Consider the following 19,346-nt stretch of genomic DNA (forward strand, 5'->3'; position numbering starts at 1 on the left):
GGACCCCGAACATCGCGTCCTTCAAAAGAAAAAGCGATCAAAGATACGGGGAAGGTGAAAAGCTTCGACGAAACAGGAGGTCCTTACAGCGAACCAGATCCTCTCGCAACGATCCAGAATCGAGGAGACCCAATTTTTTCTCGATCGATCCAAAGCGTTTTTTCTCATCTCCGAAAGGGTCGTTGTCCAAAGGCAAAAAAAGTACCGCCATTTTGGCTTCTTTGTAGAGCGAATTCGTGACGAACTCGAGGGGTTAAAAACGGCTCACCCCGTGAAAGTCGAAGGGGTTTCCGGGGCAGGCAACGGAGAAAGAGGAGAAAGAGGATAAAAAAGATGGGGGTTTCGTATAAAAATTTCCCCCACCAGTCGAAGGACGCGCCGGTAGGTCCTTTCTATTCCTTTGATATATCCTGTCGGGGCCCTTGGCCGGCCCTTTACGGGCCCCCATGCTCCAGTCAGCATCCGAGCATGGAAGAAACCAGATCTCCGCCCTGCTGATCGAGATTTTACCCGTCGCTTGCTTAGACAATTACCGGAAAATCGAACGATGCGTTCGATAATCGATCGTCGACTGCGTGATAGAATGTCGCTGCGTTCTCTACGGTCATGGTGACACGCACCATGGAAACTGCCGGCGTACGCGTAATGGCGAACCTACGTAAACAACGCTCGCGAGGAAAACCGTGATTATTCATTTTTGAGACTTCTGTTAGAAACTGTGTAATTCTATGATAGTGTGAACAGTGCGTCGGGAAGTGATTCTGGAAGAAATATTGAGGAAGATGTGTATTCATGGTAATTTTTATTTGAATCATTTTTAGAGGTGTCGAGGGTCATGTGGTGTGGAAAGGATTGAAGTAAACTGAGTTGATTAATATGGATAAATTAATTGATGTTCTTTGTTTATGAGCGTTTTGAGATTTAGTAGGGTTAGTTTTGGTAGATTGATGATTATTGAGGTTTACGATATTTATCACGTGTAATAGATTATAATTATACTCCTATTAATATGTTTCTACTAGACTTCATACACAACGTACGCTTATAATAAATTTCATATACATACATATGCTTCTACTATATTTCATACACATATATATGCTTGCACTAAATTTCATACACATGCATATGCTTACATTAAACTTCATACATATTCATATGTTTATAATAAATTTCTTACATATACATATGCTTGTAATAAATTTCATACACACACATATGCATATGATAAATTTCGGTGCACATACATATGTTTATACTAAACTTCATACACATACATATGCTTGTAATAAATTTTATACACATACATATGCATATGATAAACTTCAGTGTACATATATATGTTTATACTAAACTTCACACACATACATATGCATATACTAAACTTCATACACATATGCTTATACTAAACTTCATACACATATTCTTATACTAAACTTCATACACATATGCTTATACTAAACTTCATACACATATGCTTATACTAAATTTCGTGCACACATAAAATTGTTCTATGAAAATTTACAAGCCACTTTTCAAAATTCCTTTTTGTTTCAACATTGTCTAGTTTGCAATAATATTTGCCACAAATTTAATAGAGTAAAATTAAATTAAAAATTCAATAATCAACGTGTTAGCACATTTCTAAAATCCCACCAGTCCGATACCCATGAACCACCGCGAAATGGTTGTCAAGATTTTCCGATGGAACGTTCCGAATCATAAACGAAGAAGGTTTTCGCTTTTTGCGAACGTCGACGTCGGCTTCATCGACGGCACTCTATTATCGGGGATATCGCGGATCCTTGCATCCCGGTGCGGTTCGATATTCCCGCGACGTGTGCCAGGAATCTATCCGTTTCTTGATCCCCGTCTCTCTCTCTTCTCTCTGTATTTCGAGCGCCACGTACGCAGCCACGCTCGCAGAAGGAAATTGCTGCGACCCAATACTAATGGATAATGGAATTATTGGTTACGGTCGGAACTCGCCCTGGGGATGATCGTAATTCAATTGCTTCGATGTGTCCTCTGGACGTTTTGACAGGACGGATGTCCTAACAAGGAAACCGCCTCGGGTTATCTTCGCGTTTATCTGTGTTCGCGTTTGTATCGTTCCCCGACGCGTACACGCGAAAAATGCACCGTTCTCGAATTCTATCGAAACAATTTATAGAAAACGTTCACAATTAAATTTCACGCATCTATTGAAATAACTTCAATCATTTCGTATTTTGTTATTTTACGTTTGTTGTACTTTTATATTTTATAGATTTATGTTGTATTATCGTGTAGTACATTATGTTGTAGATTTCATGTACCTTTCATTCATTTATATGTATCTTTCATTCATATCTTCAAATTTGTATGTCTCTAAATTTCTGCACTTCATATGTGTACATACTCAAACCCCTACATCTCAAAAGATTGTGCATCTAAATTTGCACAAACTGCATCTCGACATTGCATACCTATATCCCTAACCTAACCCTAGTCTAACTTAACCTAACCTAACCACTGACTGTGGCATCTACTATGTCTAAGCTTATATATCTAATCCTAAGATTTCTATTAAATTCTATATCTCTAAAATTTCCAAGAAAATAAAGTTTCATTAGAGACTAAAAAATGGAAGATTTGACGAAAAGAAACGACGTAAGATTTAATATCTGCCGTGAGTAATCGCGCGACTCTGTTCCGGACATTTCATCTTCCCCGTTCGAGGAGCCAGAAAGAAAATTAATGCGAACGACTAATAAGCTCAGAACGTTTCCTACAGTGATTCCCATACGCGTATCTATGCCCTACCACTCCTGGATGGAAATTACCAAGTCTCTCGCAATAAGGGAGCCACCAGGGTACAGTACTAGATATATACTTATATATATGTATATATATATACGGTGATCGAGGCATTACAGATGTATGGGCCAATTTGTAAGCAATCCAACTTACATTCGCGGGGCAATATTGTATTTTTATGTTATCTTTTCTCCGCTATTCTCCCGGTATACTCTTCTCCTATCCTCCCACTTGTGGCCACTGTGTCTTCCTACGTCTTCCAAGTGGGATCGAAAACAAGGAAATTAAGGACCTTCGTGGAACTGTAGATGAATCGTCCATTATCTTTTTTGCTGGTTTTATTGTTATGTGGTTTGGGTTCAGTTTTATTTGGAGATGTAGAGTTTGGTTTAGTTAGAAGAGCATGTGAAGAGAATATTAGGAATTTAGGAGTATTTAGGAATATTAGGGGAATATTATATGTTGGGATATTTAGAGGAACGTAGGGGTGTGAGAGTAATGTAGGGGTATAGTAGCTTACAGGTGGAGGATGTTTGGGGATGTGGAAATTTGGAAGCATAGAGGTTTAGGCATTTTGGAGTTTGTAGATGTAGAAATTTGGGGATGTGGAAATTTGGGAGTATAGAGGTTTAGGGATTTTGGAGTTTGTAGATGTAGAAATTTGGGGATGTGGAAATTTGGGGATGTAGAAATTTAGGGGTGTAGGAACCATGAGAAATTTAGATAGGTGCTCGAGAATTTGAGGACGTAGAGATCTGGGGATAGAATTTAAAGCTTTAAGCATCTCAGTGTTCAAAGATCTGTTGACATAATCTAGGAATATACCTAAAAATGCAGAGGTTATAGCAATCTAAAGCTACACTATGTAGAAACTTAAGAGCGTAAAAATCCAAGAATCCAGCAACACAATAATACATAAAAATAATTACGAGCAACCAAATGCAAGCTAGAAGCGTTCAACCCTAATCACATTAACGACTAACAACACCAAAATAAAACGCACAAAAACCCCCAGAAAATCAACGAGCGTACACAGATAATGTAAATAGAGTTCACTTCGAATGTCATCGGCAGTATTGTAACAAACCTAAACGGAACGTGCCAGGACGCAGCTAAATGAATAAATAGTCGACGACACACGGCCAGATCTCCTTTCGACCGGTTTGCGGACAGGTTACAAGAGAGGAAGACAAGCGGTTCGATAGACACACACACATGTATATATACGTTTGCTTACGTATATAGGTACGTACAAGGGAGATACACGAAGTGACGAAGAGACACGTGTCGGTCGGTCCTCCTTCGCTCACCTTCAGCCACGGGGTCTTATGTGGACCCGTAGGGGTACGATCGTACCCGTCGCAGCTACCGAGTTTCGGTCCAACATCTGCCCCCGAAAAAACAAAAGCCCATTGTCGTTAACGACCGGTCGCGCGTCTCTTGTTTCTAAGCGACCGCTTTTCAATCGTAGGCGAATATAACGGACCCGAAGAGGCCCATTCAGAACCCGGCTCTGTCTCGTTCTTTATCCAAGCACGCTCGATCCTCTTCCATTCTTTCGACGTTTCTTTCCAACTTCGCCTCTCGATGAGCTTGCGACCATCCTAACTGTATTATTATACTGTTTAAATTTACTGCTGTGTTCTTTTTTTTACTGAGATACGGACGGTTTCTTTTGGGGGATGAGGGAAATTTTTATTTGGGGATGTTGTTGCTTGGAACTTCTTATATTTATATCTGGTAGGATTTTGTATAGTTTGGCTTGTAAATTATTAAAAGTTGCATAGTTTGAAGTAGTTGGAGTACTCTAGGCAACTGTAATTATAAACTTGGTGCACTTGGAGTTAAAGTACTGTGAATTCTGAGTTCTTGTGATTAAAGTACTGTGAGTTCTAAGGACGTGAACCGTATTTGTAATTAAAATACTTTAGACTACGAGTAGTTTTAAGTCAAATACTCTAAGCTGTGAGATTCTTAAGTCCAAATAATTTAATTGATGTACTCTGAAGTCCAAATAATTTAAATTGACATACTCTCAAGTCTAAATAACCTAACCGAAAATACAATGACAGACATACTCTGAAGTACAAATTATCCAAACATACATACTTCTAAGAACAAATGATATAACTTAAAATATTCTCAATTACAAATATTTTGAAGTGACAGACATACTCTGACGTTCAAATTATGCAAACTGACATACTTTCAAGTCCAGATAGCATAACATAAAATACTCTCAATTACAAATATTTTGAAGTGACATACTCTCAAGGCCAAATAATTCAAGCTGAAATTCTCTCAAATTCAAATAATCTAAACTGAAATACTCTCAAGTCCAAATATTGAGAAGTGACATACTCACAAGTCTAAATAACCTAAGCTGGAGTACACTCAAGTTCAACTAACCTAAACTGAATTACTCTCAAGTAATTGAAATCTCTCAAGAAATTGAAATTCTCTCAAGTCCAAATAATCTGAACTGAAATTCTCTTAAGTCCAAATAACCTAAATTGAAATTCTCTCAAGTCCAAATTATCTGAGCTGAAATTCTCTCAAGTCCAAATTATCTGAGCTGAAATCTCTCAAGTCCAAATAATCTGAGTTGAAATACTCCAGAGTCCAAATATTCTAAAGTGACATACTTTCAAGTCCTAATAATCTAACCTAAATTACTCCCAACCCTAAATAACCTAACCTAAAATACTGTGAATACCAAATAACCTAACTTAAATTACATCCAACCCCAAATAACCTAACCTAAATTACTTCCAATCCCAAATAACCTAACCTAAACTACTCCCACCCCAAATAACCTAACCTAAAATACTCCCAACCCCAAGTAACCTAACCTAAATTACTTCCAATCCCAAATAACCTAACCTAAACTACTCCCACCCCAAATAACCTAACCTAAAATACTCCCAACCCCAAGTAACCTAACCTAAATTATTCCCAACCCCAAATAACCTAAACTCAAACCCCCTAAATTTTAATACCAAAATTTCCATAACTCCACACTTACCAAAACATCAACATACTCTACCCTATAATTTCATTAAAACACTCTCAACATTTCTCGACATTTTCGAATCTTTCTAAGTACGAACCTTTCGAATGTTCATCAATAGATCCATTCATCGCGAAGTTCTTTTTTACATCCGATATCGATCTGGTAACATAGATTAAAATCTCGCGAATGTTTCATTTCCTGAGCACCTCAGGTATATATACGTCCTTCCGGCGACAGGGAAACTTGAATCGTGAAAAAGTTTTGTTGGAAGGATGGCGACAATGTTGTATAGTACTTTCAGCACGATGCTTATCTTGGCGCGAAGAAGTAAAATCGCTTTTCAATGGAAAATACTTGAAATTCTTTTCCCGTGCTATTTACTGTAATTGACGACATGGGACATTGTGTAGGTAGCCTTTATGCTCGTGCTGTTGATCTGTTCTTTCATCTGAACTTGAATTTGTAATTTATGAGGATGTAATTCTTTACTGTGAAACGTTACTTTTTTATATATTTTGCATGTTTGAATATTTTACGACTAATATAGGATATTGGAGATAGAGTGTTAAACTTGAATTTGGAGCATTTGGAACTTAGAGTTCTCAAGTTTTATGTATTTAAAATTTACAGTATGTCAACCTTAAAGTTCTCAAGTTTTATGTATTTAAAATTTACAGTATGTCAACCTTAGAGTTCTCAAGTTTTATGTATTTAAAATTTACAGTATGTCAACCTTAAAGTTCTCAAGTTTTATGTATTTAAAATTTAGAGTATGTCGACCTTAAAGTATTACAGCTTTGTGTACTCAAAATTTGGAGTATTTAAGATTTGGATATCAAATCTCAGAATAATTGAATTTTTATCACTAATGTTTGAAAATTCAGAGTTCAGAGTATTATAATTTTAGAGACTCAAAGTGTGAAACGTTCAAGTCTGAGTATTTATTGTTTACGATTGAGGGTATTTGAGATATATTGGAAATGTATCAAAGCGATAAAATTTATGTTTGCGTTTGAATGTCCAATCAGAATCGGAGTTTGCGCGCTGGCCAGTGGTCAGCCAGAGCTCCGCCCAGAAAGAATCGAACGGTGTCCGCGCACCCATGAAAACATGGAAAAAAGAAGAACAAGAACATTCATAAGCAGGAACCGCAGCCTCAAACAAACTTTCGAAACAAAATAGTCGGAAAGAGGGGAAAAGAAAACGATAAACTTCGCGAAGTTACTTCCATTAGATAAAAGAAAGAAACTGAAAACGAACAAAAGCGATAATTTAAACGAATTTATTGCGCTATGGTGTACATTTATTTGCGCGAACTGTGGTGTTGTTTTTTTGTGGGATTATTAGAATTAATGGCGGTAAACGTTAAGGCAATACCAGTTTTATTTATTATGTTCTATTATTATGTTGTTTTGATGATTTTACGATTTTAATTTGATGGTTTATGATTTTGTTATTACACTGTTTTGCTGTTTTATTATTTTATTATTTTAGGGTTTTATTGTTTTATTATTTTGCTAGTTTGCTATTTTACTATTTTACTATTTTATTATTTTACTGTTTCACTGTTTTACTATTTTACTGTTTTACTGTTTTACTATTTCACAGTTTTACTATTTTACTGTTTTACTATTTTACTAGTTTACTATTTTACTATTTCACAGTTTTACTATTTTACTGTTTTACTATTTTACTAGTTTACTATTTTACTATTTCACTGTTTTATTATTTCACTGTTTTACTATTTCACTGTTTCACTATTTTACTATTTAACTATTTAATTATTTTGCTATTTTACTATTTCAATATTTTAATATTTTACTATTTCACTACTTTAGTATTTTATTATTTTGCTATTTTTTTCTTTTGTTACTTTACTATTTCTTTCTACTTTGTCATTTTACTATTTTGCTATTTTGCTATTTTGCTATTTTGCTATTTTACTATTTTATTATTTTAATATTTTGCTATTTTACTAATTTGCTACTTTTCTATTTTGCCACTTCACTGTACTATCTTCCAATTTTCCTACTTTACTCTCCTCATACTATATCATTTTAATAATTCCACTATTTTATTATTCTACTGCTCTATCACTTTACCTTTTAACCTCTTTATTGTCCTAATATCATATGACCTTCATAATTCTTCTATTTTACTACCATAAAAATGCATTACATTCATAACTTCACTATTGTACCTAATCACTGATCTCCCATAGTACTATTTCAATATATTACCATTGTACTTCTATTAGTCAACAGTATAATCTATGATCAGTATCAAGTCCAACATACCATTTCCCCAAACAAAAAAAATATATTAAATAAATCCACATCCAAAAGAACCATAGAAAACAAGAGTTGAACCTCTCTCTCATTTTTACTACTCTCCATCCCCTACACTAGTTGCCTCTCGTGAGAGAGATCGATGTATGAAACTGCTGCCAATCTCTATGTTAATGGAGAGTATAAGCAGAAGACAGGAGAGAGCGAGAGGAATTCTGTCAGCGGTTCTACTGGAGGACACTTAAAAGTGAATTGTTACGTCTGCGGCTGACCCCCGGGACCTTAGACCCTCGAACGACGGTGAATTATAAGAGTCGAGTAGAAGGAAATTAGATCTCTATATCAGAACGTACGTTTTCCTCGGTCTAACCAAATTTCCAACTAACCTAACCCCACCTAACCTCCTCGGCGACGCGCGAACCACCGAAAGCTCACGATTCACGATGCCCGCTCGCGGATGTATTTGCGTGAACGCGATTTAATTATGAAACGCGATTAGCAACGTGCTGCCGTTTCGCGTTTGCGGAAACGTTTAAGACGCCTTTGAGTTATTGCTTCTTGGCTGTCTTGCGTGGACGAATTTATTGAACTGGGTTTTTAGTATTTTGTTAATTGTTTTAATTATTTTGGGAGGGGGAGAGAATTATGACCTTACAAGTTTTTTTTAGGGGATTTTTTGTACATTTTGGGGATTTTAGGGAAGAAATTTATTGTGAAGGTGTGAGGGTGATTCTATTATTCGTTTATGAATTTTTAAATTTTAGGGGGGTTGAAGAGAAAATGATGACAGTACGAGTTATTTTTTTTATTTCATTATATTGTCATTTATTTAGAAATTTGTTCATTTTTTTGGGAGGGTGGAAAGTCACTTATGTGGCTTACGAATGTGATATTTTTATATTATAACATTGTTTACTTATGAATTTTATAATTTTTTGGGAGGCTGAAGAAGATTATGACCTTACAAATTTTTTATATTATCACATTGTTTTATACATTTCGAAATTTTTTAGGATTTAAGAATGTGATTTATTATGCTACAAGTGTAGTAGTATAATACTATTTGTAGTCACTAAAATTCTAAATTTTACAAAATAATAAAAAATGTATTGTGGCGCCACCAAATTACGAGGTTATGTCAAACACGTGTGGAACTGACCAACACACAAAATTTCGTAGGTGGGCTCCAAAAGAAAAGAACTTTGAAGTGTTGTCCTGAAGTGTCTACAGTTTTGGTCCATTCTTAAGGGGTCTGTTTAGTCTCTGAAACATGTGGCTAACAAGACTTTAAAACTGGACACTTAGTGGACTATGTCGTAAAGAGTAAAACACTAAACCAAACATTTTTTATATGGAAGAACTTCTTTCGATCCTCGTTTACATTTTGCTGCAATACTTGATTTTTAACATAACCTAAAATACTTTATGTGATTTCTACACATGATGTGAACAACACTGTAACTTTTGTTGTACTATTTTATAACTTTAATATGGATGATGTATGTACAGAGATGAGACTGTAATTTTTATTATAAATTTATGAGCTCTCACTGTCATAACAATTGCGATAGTAATAATATTTCTATATCAATAATATTACTATAGTAATAATAATAAACGTAATAATAATATAAGATTGCCATAGTAATAATATAAAATACCTTAAACATAAAATAATGCAAAATAATATACCATTAACCCCCATATTTGACCAAAAACCAAATGTGCTCACTACACTTGCTATAGTAATAATATTGCTACACCAATAATATTACTATAATAATAACAATAAAAGTAACAATAATATAAAATACCTTAAGCATAAAATAATAAAAAATAATATACCATCAACCCCCATATCTAACCAAAAACCAAACGTTCTGTTTACAGCGGAAACCTCGCAAGGCACCACATCACCAGACACCGTCCAATGCGGGGGTTGCAGGGTGTCGTACCCCCTTGGCGAGATCGTACGGTTCATCGAGCACAAGGTGAACCACTGTCGCAGCACTCTTCAGGGTTGCCACAGTCCACCGGCGACAGCGGCGCCGGAAGACTCAGACCCTGAGGACGCGCTCGCATTGAAAACCGTCGATCAGGACTCGAAGCTGAATTCGGTGCCCAGTATTTCGGCGCCCATTAATAAAAGAGGTGGAGGTAGACTCGAAAGTCCTCCGACGCCTCAGGGTTCGGGTCCGGATACCGGAAGTCCCATCGAGCTCAAGGCTAGCGCCAGCTCGACACCTAAGCGACGAACGGAACCTTCCGAAGAGGATAAAGAAGATCTTCCGAAGAAGCCCAAGACCGAGTCCGTCGATGCTGATACCAATACTGTCAATTCTGGTGAGTTTATTTTTATGTTTCTTTGTTATTTTTATATTCAAACCCATTTTTCGTTGTTAATGACTTTATTTATGATTAAAGAAGTTGGAGGTGTTAGGTATTGTTAATGACTTTATTTATAATTAAAGAAGTTGGAGGTATTAGGTATTGTTAATGACTTTATTTATAATTAAAGAAGTTGGAATTAGGTACTGTATGTCGTATAGCAGTATTCTATTTATGAGATAAGTTTGAGTAGGTTGGCTATTATATGACTGTCATATAACTGTACTCTATTTATCATATGACAAGTTTGAGTAGGTTAAATACTATATGGCTGTCACATAACAGTACTCTAGTTATCATATGACAAGTTTGAGTAGATTGGATACTATACATATGGCTGTCACATAACAGTACTCTAATTATCATATGACAAGTTTGAGTAGGTTAGATACTATATGGCGGTTATATAACAGTACTCTAGTTATCATATGACAAATTTGAGTAGATTGGATACTATACATATGGCTGTTATGTAACAGTACTCTAGTTATCATATGACCAGTTTGAGTAGGTTAAATACTATATGGCTGTCATATAACAGTACTCTATTTATCATATGACAAGTTTGAGTAGATTAGATACTATACATATAGCTGGCATATAACTGTACTCTGGTTATCATGTGACAAGTTTGAGTAGGTTAAATACTATATGTCTGCCATATAACAGTATTCTATTTATCATATGACAAGTTTGAGTAGGTTAGCTATATATCTGTCATATAACATTATTCTATTTATCATATGACAAGTTTGAGTAGGTTAGCTATATGTCTGTCATATAACAGTACTCTCTATCATACCACAAGTTTGCATAGGTTAAATTCAATATGTCTGTCGTACAACAGTATTCTAGTTAGCATATGATAAATTCGTATGAAGCATACATGTAGATACTTATACAGTAGAGTATCTCTTAAGGACATCGTAAGTTGAACTTGATGTATATTTACAAAATGGAACATGGTCTAAATGGGTACCATGAATATTTTGTAATTAATTAGGACAATTAAGTGATGCTTCAGTAGGAGACATATGTAGATACTTATATAATAGAATATTTATTATGAATCTTAATTTGAGTTTCATGTAGAGTTACAAAATAGAACCTGTTCTAAATAGACCTTATGAATATTTTGCAATTAATTTAAAGACTAATGTAGAACATATTATAGGAGTCATACATAGATACTTGTACAATAGAATATTTTTTAAAGTCACTCTAAATTAAATTTGATATATAATTACAAAATGAGAGACGTTCTAAATGAGTTTCATGTAAAGTTACAAAATAGAACCTGTTTTAAATGAACCTCATGAATATGTTGCAATTAATTTGAAGGCTAATGTAGAATGTACTATATGGGACTCATATGTAGATTCTTGTACAATAGAATATTTTTTAAACTCACTCTAAATTAAATTTGATACATAATATACAAAATGAGATAGTTTGTCAATGAGTACCCTTGAAGTACACCGCATCCAATAAGTTGGCAGTCAAAAGCAATACTGATCATACTACTCCAGCTGCCAACTTATCAGACATAAATATTCCATATATACGTACGTTCCCTGGAATATTACACAATGGAAAGTCGTTTGTCGCGAAGTGGTTTAGATCATTCTAAACTGATACGGAAATCGAGTTAACATTGGTTGGTAATACTGAACGAACTAAAAGCCGATGCACGTGTTACCAAAGAGGCCTCGTGATGTTTTCACATATTCCGCTACAAGTTAGGTCTTTCGAGTCAAGGTAATCTCTATAAATAAAGCACATGTGTTCCGGCAACAAATACCGCCACTTTCATATGGGTTTCTAATCACTGTGACGAACCATGAAACCTTGTTTCGTTCACATTCTGCCCTGTCAATTAAAATGGAACATGGAAAGGAATTATGACCTTTCTGTTAATCTTATTCGATGAACCTAATTAATTGTTTCATAAATTTCATTGTTCGGTGTTGTCATAAGTGAAATATTTAATTATTGTAGTGTTATATCAATTTTTATGTTTAAAACGCTGATTCATGATTTTCAGAATAAAATTATTTTATTTTGTTTTCAAATCAATTTATTAATATTTGAGTCAAATAAAATTGACACTATTTTTTAAATTATTCTAATAAAATAAAATTCTAGAATTATTTACAAAAATGGTTTCATCAAATAAAATTATTGAAGCTATTCTTAAATATGATTTTAACTTATTTGAATATGATTTTAATTTATTTATTTATGAAATCACCTAAAATAAATAAACACAAAGATTAGTGTTTCAAATAAAATAAGTGAAACCAATATAAAATTACAAGTCCAGTGTAATAAAATCTAGTGCAAAGTTGTCAACCGTCAAACACTATCATCTGCGTCGAAAATCGAGCTCAGAGGGTGAGAAAAAAGAAAGAAATGGAAAAAGGGAGCTTTAAAATACAGTTACAGTTGCCATGTGATGTCGATCGTGGTTCAACGAGCACGAACAATACTGTGGTAGATTCGATTTTTGAATTTAAAGAGCCTGCTCGGGGATTGGGGTGAACCTGCCCCCATAACCACCACCCCTAGCGACCCCCTTATTTTGATCGTATGCCACATTGTCGCTTGTCGAAGCCTCCATGTTCTAGTTTATCACGAAAAGTCGATTACTTTTATTTTTTATATCTTTTTATTGCTATTCTCAAATTTTTAAACTTTTGAAAATTTTTGGGTGTTGAAATTTTTCAATTTTTTAGGGTTGCAAGTTCTCAAATTTTCAAGTCTTCAAATCCCCCAAATTTTTAGGGTTACAGATTCTCAAATCCCCAAATTCTCAAGTTACCAAGTTCTGAAACCCCCAAATTCCAAATTCCAATTTTCTCAAATTTCAATTTTCCCAAATTCCAATTTTTCCCAAATTTCAATTTTCCCAAGTTCCAATTTTTCCCAAATTTCAATTTTTCCCAAATTTCAATTTTCCCAAATTCCAATTTTTCCCAAATTTCAATTTTCCCAAGTTCCAATTTTCCCAAATTTCAATTTTCCTAAATTCCAATTTTCCCAAATTCCAATTTGTCCAAATTCAAATTTTCTCAAATTCCAATTTTCCCAAATTCCAATTTCCCCAAATTCCAATTTTTTCTAATTCCCACATTTGCAAATTCTCAACTCTCCAAATTCCCAAATCTCTAAATCCCCCAACTTTGGAATTTTCTGAATTTTTAAATTTCCAAACTATCAACCCCCAATCTCTAAATTTCCAAAAATCCAAATATCGAAATTTTGTGATCTCCAAATCCCTAGGTCCCCAAAATCCCAAATTCCCAAATTTCCAAAATCCCAAATTCCCAAAATCCCAAATTCCCAAATTCCCAAAATTCCCAAAATCCCAAATTTCCAAATTCCTTAAACCCCTTAAAATCCTCTCCCAAAACCCCATCCTCTGCAACATAACAAACACCTCCCACTCGTCTTCACTCAACATTTCCACAATCATCCCGATATAAAATGCAGCTTTAATTTCGCACTCGTTGGTCAACGTAACACCACACGATCGTTGTTTCTCGCTCCGGTTAAATTGAAAGAAACGGCGACGGCATCAAACGAAATTCATGCGAAATTCATCACCCTTGATGAATCTAAAGCACTGCCTTTGAGATTCTTAGCTCGACGCTTACCTGCGGCCGCCTACTTTGCATCGCAGAGAAAAACACGAATAGACAGACGATGAAGGTGTAACTGGAAAATGATATTCAATGAGAATCACTGGACACTCCTCTGTTTTCTTTCTTGTGATTAGCATTGTTCTAACTTTTGCAAATATTGCCTATGTTCGGTGTGACGATGCGGAGTTTCTTATGTAACACTCGTAAGTCTCAATTACGACAGACAGCTAAACATTTGTGCGGAGTTCAATGCTTTACTAAAGTTTGATTCATTGGAGAGGAATTATAGAGGAATTACTTGATATCAGTTTTTTTTTTAAATTTAATCTTTGTGGTTTTATTCTGTTGCATGTGTGACGTATGTGACATGTGAGCTGATATGTTTTACAAAGAATATTTGCAATTTTTGTGAAATTTTTCAAGCTTGTATATTTTGTCCATCTTATCACTTTTTTCAATTTTTATAATTTTGTCAATTTTGTCAATTTCGTTAATTTCGTTAATTTTGTCAATTTTGTCAATTTTGTCAATTTTGTCAATTTTGACAATTTTGTCAATTTTGTTAATTTTGTCAATTTTGTCAATTTTATTAATATTTTGTCAATTTTGTCAATTTTGTTAATTTTGTCAATTTTGTCAAGTTTATTAATTTTGTCAATTTTGTCAATTTTGTCAATTTTATTAATTTTGTCAATTTTGTCAATTTTGTCAATTTTGTTAATTTTATCAATTTCATCATTAGTTTCATAATTAACAAGATTATTAAAAATATTTCCTACGTTGTAATGTTACAATGTAACATTCTCTATTCTAAAATTTTTTAAATTGTACCTAATATAACCTAATCGTATCCAATATCGTAGGTTCACACACTTATCCCCCTGCGATCGACACTTACGGCAATTTAAAGCCACTAAAATCCCGGTACGGATAAAAATCGATCCGAGGTACAATCTGTTCGATGATCCTTACCTGGACACGCGCGACGAAATCTGACGAGATACACCGGTGAACGAATTGACGCGTGCATGCGTGTGCGTTTCCTGTACGTGTAGGCTCGTGCGGACCACGTGGCCAAACAATAGGACGATTCTAATTGGGCTTTTGGACGTGGCCGGTCGATGACAAAAAACCTGGACAAAAACGGCGACGAGAAGGGGCTTATCCGTGGAACAACCCTGTCGCGAACGGGTCGGGGGATGAGCAAGAGAACGGGCTTTTCTCTCGCGTGCTCAGGATGGGGTTAACTCTCGCGATACAACCACCAGAAGGGGGGCCGCCACGAGTTTCACGGACCGTGATGAAATTTTAAAGAGACACCGGTGCGTCGGGATCAACAAGCTGTTACATAATTATGATCGTTTGCATTAATCACTCGGTTTCGGTGAAATGCGGTTTTGGACCAGGATTAACCCTTCGAAGTCTCTTAATGCCAACTGCGAATGGCGTGTTTAGTGTCTTATGCTGTCCATTTATGATTTATGTTCTAATTCTTTTTATGTTGTGACAATTTTTGTCATACCGACAAAATGTAATTTTCTTTAGTTATTTGATTTTTTGAATTTTGTGGTGATACATATTGGTGTGTCACATGTGTACTGGATGGATATGTGAATCATGTATGTATGTGCATTAGGGTATATTTTATGTGGGTACTTTTTCAATATTCTCTTCAGCTTCCATTTTGACGTACCTGTCATTTGAGTTAGACCAACATTAACACTCTATTTGAACCTCATGTTAACTCACGTTTGAACTTCATATGTGTACTGGATGGACATATGTATGAATTACGTACATATGTGGATTAGGGTATATTTTATGTGGGTACTTTTTCAATATTCTCTTCAGCTTCCATTTTGATGTACCTGTTATTTGAGTCAGACCAACATTAACACTCTATTTGAACCTCATGTTAACTCACGTTTGAACTTCATATGTGTACTGGATGGACATATGTATGAATTACGTACATATGTGGATTAGGGTATATTTTATGTGGGTACTTTTTCAATATTCCCTTCAACTTCCATTTTGATGTACCTGTCATTTGAGTCAGACCAACATTAACACTCTGTGTGAACCTCATGTGATCTCACGTTTGAACCTCATATGTGTACTGGATGGACATGTGGATTATATGCTTATGTGGAGTAGGGTATATTTTATGTGGGTACTTTTTCAATATTCCCTTCAGCTTCCATTTTGATGTACCTGTCATTTGAGTCAGACCAACATTAACACTCTATTTGAACCTCATGTGATCTCACGTTTGAACCTCATATGTGGTAACGTTTAAATACCCCTATGAAGCATGATATCAAAGTACAGCACACGGATCAATCGTAGAAAAGCAGATCGACAGAACAAATAAGAGGAAGTTTTCAGCGGCGAAAGATAAGGTGAAACTATTCGTCGAAAGTGACGTCAGCGTGCACGTCAAGGGGGTGGCAGAGGGTGGAAGAAAAGGAAGCGGAGACAAGAAGCGATAATCCGTCGAAATTGACACCGGTGTTCCCGGTGGGATGCAGATTTGATCTATCTGTCACGTTTGTCTGGAATATTAATTCTCGTTCGTGGCCGAGCTTTTTCCTCGGCTTTTCTCCGTGCTTCTGCCACCGACCCTTCCGAACGTTTCTTCTCTATATCTTTCTTTCTCGCGCACCCTCTCGACCAGCGTCGTCCTCTTGGACCGCCCGAGGCGCACCGAGAATTGCTTGCGAATTGGTTGTATCTCAGGGTTTCGAGGTCCTGCAGCCCTTCCGTTCTCTTCTTCGCTGTTTCCTTTCCCTCTTCTTGGGCCGCGGAAGGAAGTCAACGAGCGCGACATAAAAGTGATACACTGGAGAGACAGACGGTGCCAATACCGAAAGAACGCCAAGGATTTTTCAACGGAGACGTCCTCCTTTCTTTCCGAGCTTTTTCATCAATTTATCCTTGCTCTGATCAGTCTTTTCGTTGCTCACATCTTTTTATGGTTCTTCGTGAAATTTTTTAGGTTCTTCGTTAAATTATCTTTTTTTCTAACTTTTCAACCCCCTTCAAATTGTTAGATGTCGCGTTTCTAAATTTATTTCCCAACTTCTAAATTTTCAACCCCTTCAAAATTATTAGATATTATGTTCTAAATTTTTATTTGCCATCTTTTAAATTTTCAACCCCCTTCAAATTGTGGGATGTCGTGTTTCTATATTTATTTTCCAAGTTCTAAATTTTCAACCTCTTAAAAATTGTTAGATATCATATTCTAAACTTTCATTTTCCATGTTTTAAATTTTTAACCCCCTTCAAATAGTTAGATGTCGTGTTTCTAAATTTATTTCCCAGCTTCTAAATTTTCAACCCCTTAAAACTTGTCACATATCATACCCAAAAATTTCATTTCCCAACACTTAAATTTGCAACCCCTTCCAAATACTCAAATCACCCCCCAAGTAAATCATCAAACGAAACTTCAAACCTGACCAAACACCCCCAACTTCAACCTAACCTACCCTAAACATTACTCAGCGAATCCAGAACTTCAAACTAAACTTCATTTTTCACCCATTACCCTGTATTTTATTTCTCTTGAAGCGAAAATATTTTGAAAACTACCTCCCTCGTTCATTTGTCTTCTTTCTCGTTGAAGAAGTTCGTGAAGAAGACAATTAAAGTGTCACTCAAAGACTCTACAAGTAAACGACGCGATGTTTCAATATACCTGTGCAAGAAACGCCTCGAAACAGCCAAGATAAACGTGCTTGTTCTTTCGTCTTGTTTCAAGCAAGATTGCTTCTCGAACTGTTGGCGAAGTCGAGCAAGCAACATGCAATAACGCGCGAGTTTGCAAAAGGGATAAGCGTTAGAGGAGCAATATTTTCGTGACTCGCAAGTATTGAAAGCTTCGCTGTCGCGAAAGAACGTTGGCGACTGGTGGTTGTTCTTTTTGTTCGTTTATTAGAGACCGGAATTAATGGACGGGGTCCTTCTTGACGTCTGCGGTCGGGCGAAGGAACGGGAGACATAAACGTACGAGAGGATTCGTAGTGAAATTTTAGTGACCACAGAAAGTGTATTCTAGGGACACGTTGGGGGGATTTTTTGAGGTGTGAGGGTTTTTAGGGGATTTGGGGTTTGAGGATTTTGGGGGAATTTGAGGGTTTGGAAGTTGGGGGATTTGGAGATTTTGGGATTTGGGGTTTTGGGGATTTTCGGACTTGAGATTTGGGGATTTGGAGATTTGGGGATTTTGGGACTGAAGGATTTTAGGGATTTTGGGATTTTGGAATTTGAGGATTTTGGAATTTGGGGATTTGGGGATTTGGGGATTTGGGGATTTGGGGATTTGGGGATTTGGGGATATAGGGATTTTGGGATATTGGAATTTGGAGATTTTGGAATTTTGGAATTTTGCAATTTTGAAATTTTAGGATTTGGGAATATAGGGATTTTGAGATTTGGTGTTTTGGAATTTGAGGATTTTGGAATTTGGGGATTTGGGGATTTGGGGATTTGAGGATTTGGGGATTTGGGGATATAGGGATTTTGGGATATTGGAATTTGGAGATTTTGGAATTTTGGAATTTTGAAATTTTAGGATTTGGGAATATAGGGATTTTGAGATTTGGTGTTTTGGGACTTGAGGATTTGGAAATTTAAGAGTTTAGGAATTTGGAAATTTAGAGATTTGGAAGATAGGGGAATTTAGAGACTTTGAGATTTGAAGTTATGGGAACTTGGGGATTTGGGGATTTAGGGATTTGCACATAAGGAAATTTGGGAAGCTGGAATTTAGGAATTTAGAAATTTAGGAACTACAATTGAGAAACTTAGGAATTGGAAAAAGGGACATTTGGATTTCTAGCAATCAAGAATTGCTAGATAGCAAATAGGAAAATTTTGGGGGTGGATTTAGGGATGTAGAAATGTGAAAATATTGAAATATAAAAATTTAGAAACTTGAAAACATAGAAATTTGAAAATTTGAAAATTAAGATAACAAGAAAAATTAGTTAATAAAAAATGTTGATGAAAAGCGAGAGAAGGTTTATTAAAACATGCGTATAGTGTTTGGCGGAGAAAATCTTTTAGCTTTTGAAACTGCGGAGCACATCTGCCACCCGTGACGTCACGACACACACAAAGGCCTTTAATCCAGAATGGCGTGTGACAATATTAAAATATCGATTAGCCAACGTATGCGGCGTATGCACTTTGTCCTACGTACAAGGG

At 35.7% G+C, this 19,346-nt stretch overlaps 1 protein-coding gene across 2 annotated transcripts in view; it reads left to right on the forward strand.

The window, feature by feature from the left end:
* The window catches only part of Cph (BCL11 transcription factor chronophage), a 53,977-nt gene that overhangs the window by 21,442 nt on the left and 13,189 nt on the right, over positions 1 to 19,346 (forward strand). Inside the window, exons 1-2 of one of the 2 annotated variants that reach the window (XM_076538995.1) lie at positions 526 to 795; positions 9,991 to 10,443. In XM_076538995.1, the coding sequence (XP_076395110.1) occupies positions 783 to 795; positions 9,991 to 10,443 (466 nt within the window). In that variant the 5' untranslated portion in view covers positions 526 to 782. Of the gene's footprint in view, positions 1 to 525; positions 796 to 9,990; positions 10,444 to 19,346 lie in introns of those variants that run through there. The other variant, XM_012288187.2, reaches the window with a different exon arrangement.

Source organism: Megachile rotundata, chromosome 2, assembly GCF_050947335.1.
Source record: "Megachile rotundata isolate GNS110a chromosome 2, iyMegRotu1, whole genome shotgun sequence".
Lineage (NCBI taxonomy): Eukaryota > Metazoa > Arthropoda > Insecta > Hymenoptera > Megachilidae > Megachile > Megachile rotundata.